This window comes from Crocodylus siamensis, chromosome 5, assembly GCF_052110815.1.
Source record: "Crocodylus siamensis isolate JL-2025a chromosome 5, ASM5211081v1, whole genome shotgun sequence".
NCBI classification, from domain to species: domain Eukaryota; kingdom Metazoa; phylum Chordata; order Crocodylia; family Crocodylidae; genus Crocodylus; species Crocodylus siamensis.
The window spans coordinates 77408122-77424256 of NC_143399.1; the positions used below are offsets into that span (position 1 = coordinate 77408122).

General features: G+C 43.3%; 1 protein-coding gene across 3 annotated transcripts in view; it reads right to left on the minus strand.

Moving 5' to 3' along the window:
• TPPP (tubulin polymerization promoting protein) overlaps positions 1-16135 on the minus strand; it is a 113169-nt gene that overhangs the window by 20566 nt on the left and 76468 nt on the right. For all 3 annotated transcript variants that reach the window (XM_090049241.1, XM_090049242.1, XM_090049243.1), the window contains one exon: positions 12743-12896. In XM_090049241.1, coding sequence (XP_089905367.1) covers positions 12743-12896 — 154 coding nt within the window. The remainder of the gene's footprint in view (positions 1-12742; positions 12897-16135) is intronic.

Consider the following 16135-nt stretch of genomic DNA (forward strand, 5'->3'; position numbering starts at 1 on the left):
ATGGCCTCAAAAGAGAAAGCTGATAAAGACCTGCTGCATATGCTATAGATTATAGACTAAGTCAAGCAAGAGACCATGCTGATAACACAGGAAATATTAGCCTGTAGAGCAAAGTAGGTATAGACTATTTATGCTGGATGGAAATCTATGCACTAGAACCCTTTCAGCCCCATGGGTCAGATGAGTGACTTCAAACTGGTCTGTGGGCCAGAATCCTCATGGGGCTGGTGCATGGGGTTTGTCTCTATGTGCCTGGGCCTCCACAGGCCCCATGCCACCTCGGCCCAGCCCTACACTCTCAGATCAGAGCCCACGCCAACTTGGCCCAGTCCCGCATGTTTTACCTAGCACAAATGGCCACACTATCCAGCCTGTGGAGTTCCCCCGGGTCTAAAAATTTGGTATCAGGGAGTGACAATTAACATTGCCACTACTGCTGTGATGCCAAAGTTTCAGAACTGTGGGGAGTCCAGCGGGCCAGATCACACAGCTCCATGGGACATATCTGGCCCACAGGTCAAGGGTTGAGCAGCCCTGTTCTAGACTATTATCCCCACTTCTCTCAAGTAACCATAACAGTATATACTGTAGCTTGTAAGCAAGTTATCATGCACATAAAATCATTTTTATTAGATAAGATGCCAACATGGTGATAGCTGACAATTGATCATTGTTTTATTGGACATCAGGTTACACAGTGTACAGTAACACTCCTGTTCAGACAACCCCATTGCTAGTTCCCATTATCCTGTTGGTTGATGGAAAGCAGTGTCAAAATACTGCAACTACTAAAATGATTGTGGAGTCAGACTCTGACCCATATTTAGCACTGGTGAATTACAGAATACACCTGTGAAACAGAGGTTGTCACCACCAGCTAAATAATTTTTTTCAGTGAAAACTGAAAACAAGCATGCCTGAGATTGATGTCAGGAATCACTGAGGACTACACTTCCCAACATAACAAGAGATAGATAAGGCAAAACCAAACACCTCTCCATAATTTGGTGCCATCACTTCATGAAAATAATGCTACATGAATCTCCAGTGTGAAACAATGTTTACAAATGCGAGTGTTGTCAGAAGTGGTAACCCAGTAGCATATGAGCTAACCCCCCCAGATACGCATATGTAAAAGGTGACACCTCCAAATCTCACACAGGAGGAAATAAGGTTCATTTACACAGCTTCTTTGCCTGGGAAGGTCCCAAATGAACAATTGCCACAACCAGCTGAGACAGCTGCACCCCAGAACTAACAGATTTACTGGCATCTGACAGCAGTGGTCCCAATGACTCAGGGGAGACCCACACATCTATGCAGCAGCCGGAGTAAAAACCGAAGGGTTAGTTAATACACTGTGCATGTCAGTATTTGAAAGTCTGCATGACGTTAACTATTAGTAGTATCATACTGGGTAGGGAAGGACAATGTAGGGAGCTGTACTTTTAAGTAGGTCTGACATGAAGCAGCAGAAACAGGCTGTTAGATTATGCAAAATCTCATTTGACACAATGTTAGTTGATTAGAATCCAAACAGTGAATGAAGCAGGCTTCTGTCAGACTGCTTGGCTGCAAGATATTTGAATGTTTCATCCCCTACCACCTGTAGATACAACTCTGAATATATGTGCTCAACAGCACATGTCCCTATTATACCCCACTCCTCAGAACGAATAGAAGAGGAAGCCATTTCAGAACAATAGTTGCAGCTGCATATCAACAAAGTGCAGTCTACATGACAAAATGTATTTGGCGTGGGTTTGTATGTTTGCATGTGTATCAAATGCTCCATCCCCATTTAAGGGAAAATTGGAAGTTTCCAACTAAAAGGCATATCTCTTGATCATTTCAAGACTTCTAGCCCAACCTCATTTAAAAACAAAATAAAGGAAGATGCCAGAGCAGACTATGCTGTGGTTTCTGGTGTTGGTTTTCAACTTTCTTAGACGCAAGGCACCCCTTGGAAAATGCCATATCTTACCTTTCACTTCTTTTCTTGACTAGGGAAAAATAATAGAGCAATTTTTCTGTTGCAAAGAACTCAGAAGGACCACAACAGGTCAGAACATTTTTGACAGCAAAGATTGCTACTTGAAATCTCTTGCTTTATCTTGCAAATGGTTCAGGTATTTTTAAATCCCTCATGCAGCATATTTGTTCTGCATATTAGCACTTAACAATGAGGTACTGTTTGGGGAAGACTATCTGTTGTATGTTGATATTCTATTTCCCCGTTATTTTGTTCTATTGTCATTCTTCTGTTTTATCAGCTATTCTGTTCTCTAGCTGTAAGTTGCCTTCCCTAAGCCTTTCTTGGGAAGGGTGACAAAGCATGCCTCTGATGGCAGGAATCACTGAGGACTACACTTCCCAACATAACAAGAGATAGATAAGGCAAAACCAAACACCTCTCCATAATTTGGTGCCATCACTTCATGAAAATAATGCTACATGAATCTCCAGTGTGAAACAATGTTTACAAATGCGAGTGTTGTCACAAGTGGTAACCCAGTAGCATATGAGCTAACCCCCCCAGATACACATATATGAAAGGGTGACATATAACCCAAATACATAAATAATACTGTGTGCCACCCCAGGACACTCTTAAAAGCATCTTATAGCATTCCATTTACCCTGTTTGAGAATTACTGGTCTACAGTAGGAGTGAACTTCTTAAGCAAGCATCAAAATAAATAAATAAAGCTGAGATGCTTACCATAATATCCTTCAGTCTCCCAGCTCCTGGAGGGAAGGGCTACAAGATCTGGCAACTTACAATTAGCAAAGTTTATTAGTGAATATTAAAGGGTAAACTTAGTTTTTCCATGTATGTTTACATAACACTAATGCTAAAATAACTCTTTACTCACAAATCACAGGACGCTATCAGTGATTAAAGCTGCTGGTTTTGTAAGTGGGGAAATAGTGAGGAAATAATCCAAAGACAAGACAAATTTTTCAGTGCAAAGTTCTTTAAAATCACCACTGTTCCTATTTTAACTTACATTTACTTAAGCAGTAACCCCACACACATACTGCCTTTCTTGCTTGCTTTGCTGAGCATCAGCTTTCCATAAGTGTTCATATGTTAAGCACTCTCACATAACAAGAGAAGCTTCAGACATTTTAGTTGACTTCCTTACACTTCCTTTTTGTTTTACAAAAGACTTTACAAGGCAGAATTCTGGACTGAAGGTTTTTCATAGCAGGACTCCATATATCATATTTACTCGAACTAAGTCAACCCCCCCACCCTAATAATTAGATTCTATATATGGAAAATTTATAAATTTGTTAACATTTTCAGATATAGAATCTAATGATCAGAGGGTTGTCTTAAATCACCCCCTTCCCACTGCTAAAGCAGGAAAAGCAGTGGCTGGGGGGTTAGGTAGCCTTCCTGCCTTCTGTCCCTCTCCCCCACGCACACACACACTTCTTCCCTCTGTAGCATCTCTGGCCCCCCTGCCATCAGCATCCCCCCCACCCGTTCCCACAGTCTGTGCCTCTTCTCCTGTCCCCACCTCTCACCTTACTATCAGATGCTGCTTGGGCTCTGTTCTCTCCAGGAGCATAGCATGTGGAAGTGCAGCCTTTGCTGGGCCATGCTGCAGCATGGGCGCTCCTGACAGGCCAGGCAGGGGACAGAGTTTCCCTGTGGTCTGTGCCTGGGAGGGAATCCAGCCCAAGATGAGCTGAGCCACACCTGACAGTAAGGGCGGGGAAGGGGACAGAAGCTGAAAAGGGCAACTGGCCAGGGGGGAGGGTGTGGGGAGGACAGGAGGCTGAGCTGCAGCACGCACCTGCCCCCACTTCTGCTTCGTACATGAATCTAAGGGTGCCTGTATGCTGCAAGACTGCTCTGACAGGCTGTAATTACAGTGCATAAGATCAGACTCATTTAATCAAGTCTGCTGGAGCGTGGTAATTACCATGCTCCAGCCAGCCTCTGCATCTTGTGTACCAGTGCCCCCATGCTTCAAACTAAAGTTTACGCTTCAGACTAAAGTTAAGTGCTTTAACTAAAGTTCATCGAATGAGCTTTAGTTCAAGTGTCCCTGCTGCCATTTTGAAGCGTGGGGATGCTGATATGTGAGATGCTGCAGTGCTTTGAGTGACTCTTGAAGCCACTCTAATTAAAAAGCCCCCCATCTACCCCCAAGCATGTGTAAAAGTGCCCTAAGATGAGGGGCTTTTTCCCCCATGCTGATTGGGCAAAAACCCTCATCTGATTTCAATAAATATGGTACATTGGTTGCTATGTTCCGATTTTCTCAGTGCTCCAACAGACTTTGCCCTAATGTCAACCTTATGAAGCGTAGTGTGTATGTATACTGCGTACACACACGCGTGCACACTGTTTGAATCATAGGACTGGAAGGGGCCTCCTGCACCACTGAGTCCAATTCCTTGTCTTCGCAAGTACAGATGTAATCCTCAAAATCATCACTTCAAACCCTTGCTGACAACTACAAGGAATAAAACCCCAAATATCAAAATGACTCTATGAAAGAGACCACTGGTATTCACAAGTCATCAGCCACTTCTCTGGGAACTGCCATCAAGTTGTAGGTTATTTTTCCCTGGGTGTTTATATAGCTTTCCAAGTAGAACATAGCCTAGAATCCCTATGCTCGGTGTAACACACATGAAAAGCAAGACCCATTCTTCTTCATATCAAGTTTCAGATCTTTTATAGTGCTGTAACAATACAGTCTATGTAGCAAGGTAGATGAGAGTACATGTAATAAATAGCTCCAACCTACAATTCAGCAACCTTTTTTCATTTCTCTTGTTTCCTAATTTCATGCCCAATAAATGCAAGTCCAACCTTTGCTAGTGGCTTTCACATCAATTTGTTAGTGATTTTAAACTCCAGTGTTGCAAAGTCACTGAGCAACCCCAGTTCCAAATGAAGCCAGTAGAAACTACAGGTGCTAATGGCCTCTGAAAACCAGGTCATAGGCTTCCAAAACAGTATATCAGTTTCAAAATCTCAGAACTAGGACAAGAGCCATCCTACTAGGTGCATTTCCAGCCCAAGCTGGTGCCATCTATTCAAAACGCTGCTAGTACTGGCAGAGTTTTAAACTATTATGAAAGAAACACAGAAGTAGCATCCTTGGAGGCTGACAGAGTATCTCTTCAAATTGTTTCAAATTGTTTCTGAATAATGGCCAAGTCTTGTCCTCAGTTGTACCATACTGAGAGTTACATTCCTCTTCCTTGACAAACCCCTCTGGGTTTTTATTAACACAGTTTCCTGAGACACAGATCAATCAGCCCTATGCTTTCAAAACTATGAGTTTCAAACACAAGTATAATTCTACCCTGGCATTTTCATATTTCTGTTTGTATTCTTTCAAAAGACATCATAGATAATGGCATGATAGCATTCCTTTGTCTCCCAAGTCCTTCCCGTCTAGGTATGCTGAGAAATCATGAAATTGACCCATTATCATAAAAATAGGTATTAAGATACCGATCCCACTATATGTGGTAGTTTTCCAAATATCTTAATTTTATCAGCAGAGCACTGAAGAAACTGAGCACTGAACAAATTTCACAGTAAAAGGAAGTGTCTTTGAAAAACATGGCACAGGCTGACTTAGTTCCTTATGTGACCTAACTTGCTTTCACAATCTAAAAACATCAGCAAGTGAGTAGTTCATCCTTCCAAAAAGTTCAACCTAGAGAATTTCATAGAGGTTATGGACAGAGTTGCCAATTTCTATAAATTAAAGGACTGTACATAGAAATCCAGACTAAAAACAGCTCTCTATAAAGTCCACAAAATTAAGCTGTCTGTAAAAACACTAAGACACTTTGAGCTGACTGAAGATTCCCACCTCAGAAATTAAGCTGGAGTTAAACACTGAAGGAAAGACAAAGCAGAGCAGCACCACCTGATGTCCAGTTTTGTCAGGGCTTTGTAGTCCACAGGAGCTTCCAAAACCTCCTTGCCTCAGCCATGTGTTGCTGCTGCCACTGCTGCTGTTTCTGTGTCCTATCACTTACCTGTAACATTGCTTCTGGGTCTCTGTCAGGGCAGGGGGATGGAGCTGGCAGGGATAAGGTTGGGAGTGGGCTGGAGAGGGGGCAGAGTCTGGGGGAAGTAAGAGACCCCTGGAGGGACAGCATGATTTACAACCATTACTACAATCAAGCAGAGTTGCCAAATCAAGACATTTCTTTTTTTCTTTTAACTAATAATCTGCAAACATTTTATTGACAACCAAACTTTTTTTTTTTTTTACTGCAGTTGGTATTAAACCCTTAAATTTGAACCCATCCCTTGACTAGGTCCTGGCAGAAGGGTTATATTTACACTATGTAAAACGTAGGTCAGTAAAAAAAGATTGGTTGTCAGTAAAAAGTTTGAAGATTGGTAGTGAAAAACAAAAACATTCTTGGGTTAGCAATCCTGGTTATGGACAACTGCTTTAAAATGGAAGAGGAAGTTGCCACTTGGAAGTACCTGTCAGCTGTTATGACTAGTTTAGGGTTGTCCAATGGGCAGCTCACAGGCCAGCTGCAGTCCAGTAGGGGTTAATGTGTGGCCACCAAACTCCTACCCAGCTCCCCTGTTATTTTGGCTGCTGTTGCAGCCAGGGTCTCTAGGCTTCCTCTTCCTCCCTCCCTCAGTTTTCACTCATGGCACTCAGCTCATTGCACTGGGAGAGCTTGTGGCATAGGTTAGGGTGGCATAGGAAGCTGAGATGGGGACCAGTGCAGTGGCAGTGGGGTTGGGGCTGCCCATATGGTGCAGTGATGGGGAAGGGAGACCCACTAGTATGGCCATTGCTGGTGCACAAGGTATGCACAAGTTATGTAGCCCTTGGCTGCTTAGAACTTGGACAGCCCTGACCTAGCTGATAACCTGCAAGATCTACAGAGTAAAGACACACAAAATGCCCCTTTAATTCTTAGCCAGATACATATCTTCTTCATGCAAGTAAAGCACTCATAAGGGTAAAATACAAAATAAGAATGTAAAGAATAAGATACAAGGATACTGTAATGAAAGGTAGGCGCTCCATGAAAAAGATACCATCTTTCTTGCATACAACATGCACTTTTCTCAAAATTTAGTTGTGGAAATTGGTGTGCATATTATAAGCAAGTAAATATTATAATGGCAGTTTCTGCCTCTTCCAAGGAAAAGCAAAAGTAACAGTACAATGCTGCAGGTAGAGCTCCCTCGCTGTTGGCTCTGGATACTTTCTCTTTCCCTCAGTGCACTGCAAAATCTGGTACTCAGTTACTTGCCACTACTTACAAATATTTCAAGGAAAGACCTGTTTTCTTTTTATTTAGCCTTTTAAAAACAAGGTGCGGATGTTATTTAGGGGCATGTTGTAATTGAGGAAATATGGCTATTTATCACTACAGTAAAATGTTCATTGTCAAGTTGGTCTGCTTTGTTCCACATGCAAAGGCTGGGGATAGAAGGTACATATAAACCGGTAAAAGTGATTGGAAATCAATCTAAACCTGGAACAGAACAGAAGTTCAGTGCACATAAATCAGTTTCAAAATGGCCAACCAAATTTAATATAGACACGGATGGATGCAGTTAATCAGTTTATACACCCTGAGGAATTATGCAATTATGCACCAGTGCAATTTTGCACATAAAAGGCATGACAGTGTATAATTGAATCATAACCACTGCAGGCTCTGTGCCACTACCTCCACAGGATTCCCTGCACTTCAGCTGAGAGCCACATGGTGTGGAGGCACAGAGCCATGTCACTGGACAACTGGGTAAGTGGGGAGGGTAGCTCCAGTTTGCAGGAGGAGAGGGTGGGTGTGGGGTTTGTCGGTGGACATGGGGGTGCATGTGGGCCACATGCCACTGGGCTGGGCCAGCCGGCCCCATCCCTCCATGTGGGCCTTCTAGCACTCCAGCAGGACGCCATATATGGAGGCAAGCAGGAGCTCACCCAGCCCGATGGCATGCAACTCTGTGCCTCCATGTGTGGCTCTCCGCTGGAGTGCTGGAAGCCCCATGTGGAGGGCTGGCATGGCTCAATGGAACATGGACCGGGAGCTGCATGTCATCGGGCTGGGCAGGAAGTCACACATGGAGGCATGGATTCATGTGCCATCAGGCCAGGCAGGCTCCTGTTTGCCTCCACATGTGGCTTCCTGCTGGAGTGCTGGAAGCCCCACGTACACAGAGCCCAGCCAGTTGGCTGGCATGTGGCTCCCAGTCCATGCACCATCGGACTGAGCCAGCTGGCTCTGTGCCTCCACATGGGACTTCCAGCACTCAAGCAGGAAGCCACATATGGACGCACAGAGCCCATCCAGCCCGATGGTGCGTGGCTCCCGCCTGCAGTATGGGAGCCACTGTCTGATGCTTGCTGGTGTTGAACTGTTGGTGGGGGGGGCTTTGCTTCATGGGGAGGGGGGAAAATGTGTGGTGGGGGACTCCTCCCCACAAACTCCATCCCTTCCCCCCACACACCCCACATACTCCCATACCTGTACCTGCCCACAAGCCCCACACATACACGCACACCCCCACACACACCTTCACAACCCCAAGCCCCACACCTCCCACAAACCCTCCACTCCTACACATGCCCACAAACCCCACATATTCCCACACCCCGCACACCCACCCCAACCCCACCACGCACCTTCACAAATCTCCCCCACACACACCCTGCAACCATGCAAAGTACCTGTACATATTTCTAAACAAGGTTCAATCAGTGTTATATTTAGTTTAATTTGTCATTTTTATCTATATAAGTAATTAATTCTATATAATTTTGAGTTTTCCTGTGTATAACTTTGAATTTTTATGCACCTGATTCCCTGGGTGTAAGTTTAGGTTAGACTGGTCTACTGAACTTCTGAGCCAAATCCTGTCCCAATTCAAGTTAGACTGCAGTCTCCTGGCAACCTAGGATGCATTGCAGCTACTCCCCTAACTCCTACCTCACAGGGCAGACAGGCTTGCTTCTGCCTGCATGCTTCTGTCCTTTGGTTATTAGAGAGCTGAGGCAGCAAAGCCTCTGCTCCCCAGCCCTGTGTCCTGCATGCATCTGTCAGCTGGGCCACACAGAGGGGATTGGGGGGGCAGCAAAGGACCCTTTCCTGGCCCCCCCAATCATACCCACTGCAGGGGTGCACTGTCGGCAGGCTTTCTCCACTCCCTTGCTGACTGGCCCAACCAGGGCTGCATTCCCCAGACCGCATCCCCTGCCAGCTGTTGGGGTTGAGAGGGGAGAAGCAGAAGCCTCCGTCCCTGCCCCCCACTCACAACCCAGCTGGAACTGCTGGGGAGGGTGTGCTGTTGGGGGTTGGAGGGCAGAAGTGAAGGCTGAGGCCTCTGCCCCTGCCCCAGCACTACCCTCGCACCCAACCCCAGCCAGAATTGCATGGGGTTTTCTCCCCTCTTCTGCCTGGCCCAGCATAAAGTCACAAATCTGATGGGTATTTATATGGGTTTTTAGTGAGCTAGTGACACTGGTCAATTCCAGAGTCTTACAGAACTCATGTGTGGGATTGTAGCTTGCTTTAGCAAAGTGCTGCCTTTCTATCCACAGACAAGATCAGCTGCAGAGTATTAGACTGGAAAGTGGTGCAAGGGGAACAAGTTGGTGGGGATATATTCATTCTTCTTAGCAGCACAGATGTGCTCATTAGTTTGTGCACCCATGGTACGTGGAATGGGACAAAAAAAACTATGAAGAAGCTTCAGTCAGTAGGAGCTAGCTGTTCTTCTAGTATCATATTATTAAATGGCACAGAAGAATGAGAAGGCAGAACCCTCTGATAATCTGAACTGTAACCAGGGCTTTCCAAGTTCTCATAAAATAAGTTCTTTACTTAGTTTCTCCAATAGATTTTCTATCTCTCAATATTCTTCTGATGTCTGCTTCAGTTTACCAGCAGCAAGAGAAAGGCAACATCTGGGCATCATAAAAATCAGCAGACCTTAGAAGAGAAGCCAACCCTTCCAAGAAATCAAACTTTTCCTCTTTGTTCAATGCTTCATGGATTTTGATTCAACTTGAGCATCCTTATTCTGTCACCATTCCTGTAAGGGAAGGAGTTTCATCTATTGTTCCAGGGCCTCTAAGTTACCACCTCCAAAGTAAAAAGCATCTTATAATATTTGAAGAGATATGAAATTATGTCTGTTTCACTTTAGTTTAAAACACAAAAAGCAGCATTGTGTTTAAATTTAAGCATTATTTTAAATACAGGACAAGTTAATCCTTGGTGAATCCCCTATCAAACTTCTCCTTTACAGCAGTGGTGTTTAGCCTTTAACCTAGAAACTTTGCTAATAGACAGGGCAGATTTTTTTTTTTTACTTTCTATTTTGTCTTTGACTGTTTGACCTATATAATAACTAACCACAGTTAAAATTTGGCAAGAAATGTCCCAGACTTCTTTTTAACTTTCTAAAGGCAAGAGTTCACATTCAACTTACCTTTTTTTTTTCAAGAAACCATTTTATGATCCATCAGCCTAGTGAATATTAAATGTCTTCATATACTTATATTTGTGTGTTCTATTAGCTCAATACCCATTTGTATATACAGCTACCCTTGCCTGTCCTTTTTGTGTCCTTGTGACAAAGCATTTACCAGAATCACAGATTCATTGGAATCTGACAGAGCCACATCATGAGTGCTTCTGCTATGGCCTCAAACTTGCAACCTTTGGGCTGTTAACTTTGTACTTTAGCAGCCACACCATCCCACCCCTGGCAGCAACCCCAACTTGGTACAAGCACAATACATCCGTGTGTTCTTTTTAGTTCAATTATGTTGATGAACTCACATTAAACTTCATTTTCTAGGAAAGAATCCTCCCTTTGGATTGGTCCTTCACCTGAACAAGGCTGGCTTGAGGAACCTGACTGGGCCACTGACCCCCGCTTCCCCCCATCCCTCCAAATGGATCCCGCTTTCACACACAGATTTGTACCTTTCACTCAAAGAACTATAGCAGAACCAGGACCAGATTCTGCGGTCTGCTATGAGAATTAGGGAATGGGAAGAAATTTTTCCTTCACTGCCATATGGGGAGGGGAAAGCAGAGGTTTGCTTTCCCCACAGCCTGTCTGGGACCTGTTAGGTATATTGGCAAGTTTAATTCAAATTGGCCCATCTTCACAGATAGCAAGTCTCCAGCCACCTGTTCCACAGAAAGTCTAGTTCCCAGAGATCTAACTAGAATAAGAACTGGAATAAGCAATGGCAAAGAGCTGGGACCAAGTTTGGATGGCTAACCAGCAGCCCTCAAATAGACAGAAATGGTTAAAAAGGACAAGATGCAAGTCATTCCCAGCTGAGCGAATCAAACTGTGGTCTAAATTAAGCCACATCTCTTGCATATTATTTCTTCTTCCTGTGTGTTCAGGACAACAATACATCTCACATTCCAGATTAGGGATGCCAACCCAAAGTTTCCATTTGGTTTAGCAACTTGCTACTAAACTGTCATCTTCCCAGTCACAGTAGCAAACACGTATTTTTGAAATTTCAACATTCTGAAGAAAAAAAATGAATTTCCTATAACAAGACTCCCTGATACGGGTTGTAGCACTCCACAACCATGAAAGTAAGGATACAACTGAATCTCCAGAAAGGCTTTGGAAGTCAACGGGCACTTGTACATGTGACGGTCATCACGATGTACATGTGACAAAGATGTCATTTTTGTGGCTTAATGTGCACCCTTTTCACATGCACCAGCTTTGGGAGTTTTAAATGACTGCACTGTTGCAAACTAAACTAAATCTGGATGTAGTTTAGTTTGCAATGTTACAAATTGCAACGATGCAGCTGTCAGCTTTCCCCCCGGGCATGGGAGAGCTGGGCAGTTTCCGCAAAAAAAGTGTGTGTGTGTGTGTGTGTGTGTGTGTGTGTGTGTGTGTGGAGTCTGCTGCTGATGCTGAGCACCCCCTAAGCTGCAGGAGCCATGGTCCTTCCCTCCGTGGCGGCAGCACACTCTGGGGTGCCCGGGAAGGCTCCTAGTAGGGGCTGCCCCAGCTCAGAGGCAGAACCTGGCCTCATCCAACTGTTCCCCAAGCTTGTCTGCTGGAAGCCCGCCAGGTGCTGCTCCCCAGGAGGCATCAGAGAACAGTTGGATCAACCCAGGTGCTGCCTCTGATCTGGGCCAGCCCCTGGCCTGCTACTGGCCCACCCAGGTGGTCCCAGAGGGCGCTGCAAACGCAGAGGTAAGGACTGGGACACCCCCTTAGCTCAGGGGCTGCTTAGGCCACCAGCAGCTCGACCGTCAGCCACTGGCAGGCTCCAGCCCTGATAGAAAAAAAGGATCAGGCTCCTTGTCATAACATAATAGAAAAATTGAAACAGTGGGTCTCAAGTAAAAACTCACTGTTTCAATTTAAAAGACATAAAATAAAACCTGGGGGATTACACCACCATCACATGTACAAGTGCCTAACGAGGCCTATCAAATACATACAATAAGAAATTCAGGTGAATTTTGTTTCTACAGGCTGAATGGGCAGTCCTTACATAAAAAACACAAAATCACTAGACATGAGACATGTCCAATCTGTTGCGAGTAATTTTACTGTTATGTATTTCAATGCAAATATTTTAGGTAAGCCAATGAATAATTCATCAATGAGTTGCCAATGAATAATTCATCTCAATCTTGAAGAGCCTAAAACAGGACAGGTCTGGAGGACAAGGATGAGATTTAGAGCACATCATTATTAAAGTACTACCCATACCGTTACTCCCGATATGATTGGGGCTTTTCCTTCAATTAGTTTATGTATTTCTTGAACCGCTTCCTCGTCACTCTTGTCTTTAAATCGTTTCTTGGAGAGTTCTTGAAGAGCTTCCTTAAACTGTTCAAAAGTAATTGTCCTACAGGATTTCCCCCTGACAAAACACAAAGAAGAAATTACAAAAAGTATAAATCAGCCCTTTGAAAAAAGGGGCAATACATACAGCTCACCATAAGGAAAACAGCCAACAGAACAATACAATTTAAAAGAAATAGGCAGCCCATTAAGGGTTTCAGTGTAATGTCTTCACAGGACAGTGAACATCACTGTGATAGTGCCCTGAGTGCTTTGGTTGGCTCAGCTTCAGAAAGAGAAAATAAAGAAATTGGACTGCTACTCCTAGCTCTTTTCAAAATGCCTGGAGCTCTTCAAAACAAGATACAATCTCACAGGGATGATTATTTTTATAGTCTGTTTGCCTAAATGATATGCATTGCAGTGTCCTGCTGTTGAAAAAAAGGTGTTTTTAAATTGAAACTGCACAGGTCCCCTCTTTGGATCACTGATTATAAAGTATCCAACTGTACAACATTTATCTTATGAACATGTAATTAAAAGGTGAGTCGGTCCCACACAGGTTTTGTGTAAAAGAGGCCTAAAAAAAAAAATCACGTAAGCAAGGATGGTTATTTTACTTTTAACTCCTCTTCCTCCCACTCTTCTAGCAATTATAGTAGCAAAGCATGAAAGTTTATTTTAAAATAGGCCTTCCCCTCTCTCTCTTTCAGACCGTCCCATTCATGAAACAGCCACAGACAAACATGGAAAAATAGTAAAGAGCTTGGCAATTCATGAAAAGCACAGGAATTCATAGCTCAGGCCTTAACTCTCCCTGTTGTACTGAAGAAGCTGTTAGGGCAGACTCCTGGGGATTTATACACATGCCCCAGGAGGGACACAGGGGGGGAGAACTTTAAATTAGAGCAGCTCCGAGAGCCACTTTAAAGCACCTGGAGAGTCTCATGCAACAGTGTCCCTGCTCTTAAAAGTGGTAGCAGGGTCACTTTAACTAAAGCTTATTTATGAGTTTTAGTTAAAGTGCCCTGCCAACATTTTTAAGCGATGGAGTCTCCTGGAGCGTGGTAATTGCCACGCTCCAGCAGACTAGATTAACTGAGCCTGCTCCAACATGCTGTAATTACAATACGTCAGAGCATCCTCACTGCTTATACAGATGGCCCTGATGACTTGCTAGTTGCTTTCATTTTCTACAGTGCAAAAAAGAAAGTGTGGTAGAGGTGCATCAGGGTAAACATCAACTGAATATATGTTTATCAGAACATCTTAATATATGCCCACTTCTTCAGATATTGTTCAGCTGACAGAACAGGATGATGCATTTGGAAAACAGCTCTTAAGATGTACTAACAAGCAATATTTGTTCTGAAAATGTGTTTAGCCAAAGGGGCACTTTTTAAAAAAGACATTACAGATGTAAAGATGGACTTACATAAATATTTTTTAGACAGAAAAAAGCATAAGTTAAATTTGTGGACTACTTTCCAATACACAATGCACTGATTTTTAAACACATTATTTTATTTGTTTTTCATTTTAAAATGAAGGTACACAAACACAGTAAATTTAGATAGTTCATCATAGTTTGTTTCTGCATAGCATTTTGAACTATATTAATCATAAAGCTGGATATACACATACTTTTTCTACTTATTTAACATTTCTCAAACATTTAGACCCCAAATTTACACTTTCTGCCTTTAAAATATGCCGCAGCCAGCCCGAAGCTAAAACATGCTAAGTATGATGACTTCCAAAAAGAGTTCTACAAGAAGCAAGAATTTTTTGGGAGTGATATCTTTTATTTGGCCAACTGTATATTTGGAGTAAAGTTAGACAAGCTTTTGAATGCAAAGCATTCTTCTTCAGGCTTTCTAAATAATGCTTTGCACTCAAAAGCTTGCCTAACTTCATCCCACCTATGCAGTTGGTCCAATAAAAGATACCACTCCGAAAATATCCTTGCCTCTTATAATTCCTGGACCATCATGGCCACAGCACTACCAAAAAGAGTTCTAACAGTAATGTTACTGCAATCCCAAATAGCAGCACCATTAATACAGAAGGATCCATTCTACTGCTTACAAAGTTAGAAAACTCTCAAAGTCAAAGGAAGTGTTTAAAGGAGCCTGTGTTGCTGAGCGACATGCTACTACATAAGTCCTCCTTGCAGTTCAAGTGTTTCTTTTTATGCCAATTTAAAGAAGTGTCTCAACCAAATTAGCAAAAACCAGACCATTCCCTTCAACAATGACAAGTTGTTTATACAGGTGTAGATGACAGACTGCAAGGACAGAGAAAGTGTGTGCTGGCAACAGCACGATCAGGCTGGAAAAACTGCAATTTAATTTGACTTTAATAACTAAATGTCATCATCATCACTCTTAAACAACAATACTAGGCTCTTGCAGAAACTCAGAGAGATGTTGGCAAAAAAAAATATTTTCTATGCTGTGTAGCATGCTTGAGACAAACCAGCACAGTAGGATGAAGACCATTCATGAGTAGGTTTGTAACCTATGCAATCAATGTGTCCATCTTCAGAAGAGAACATAAGGAATTTTAAATTGGATTTTGGCCTGTGTAAAGGAAAGTGGTTCATCTAATTTTTTTTTTTTACATTGGTATTAAGTGACCAGAATCAAAAAGTCAAAGCAACAAAACTGACTTAAAATCCCACACTCCAACCACACCCCCCATTGCGCTTCTGGATACATTAATACTCATTTTAGAAAATGGAAGTCACACAAAAACACTCTTGGATACTATACAAAATGTCTGAAGAAAAGCCCTGTACACAAATAATGAGTGCCTCCCTGGGCAGATACCTGGATTTCTGCCTCAAGCACCTGTGTATTTATTAACATGTTGATACACTTCAACAAACCTGTGATGGCAGTAGGCTGGGGAACACACATACAGTCAAAATCTCTATATCAGCAGTCAGCAATGCTTTATGGCAGGAGACCAGAACAAGCCAGCTCAGGTCTGAAGCAGGCCAGCACTTCCAATTTGACCACCCCCACCATTGCCATATCTCCATGCCAGCCAGTCGCAACATAGGCAAAGTTCCCAGCCACTGGGCAGGAGAAGACCACCACTGACACAAAGCTGCCAAAGCTCTCTACTACCAAAACACTGTTGAAGCAACTGAGCTCAACAGGCTGGATCTGGCCCGCAGGCTGTAGGTTGCTGACCCCTGCTCTAATCAATTAATTTATCCCTTATGCTTCAGAAGCTCTTCCTTTTACTTACAGTCACAGAACCTGAGCATCTGTGGCAGTATCTGTACCTAAGACTCCTAAAAGGAAGATG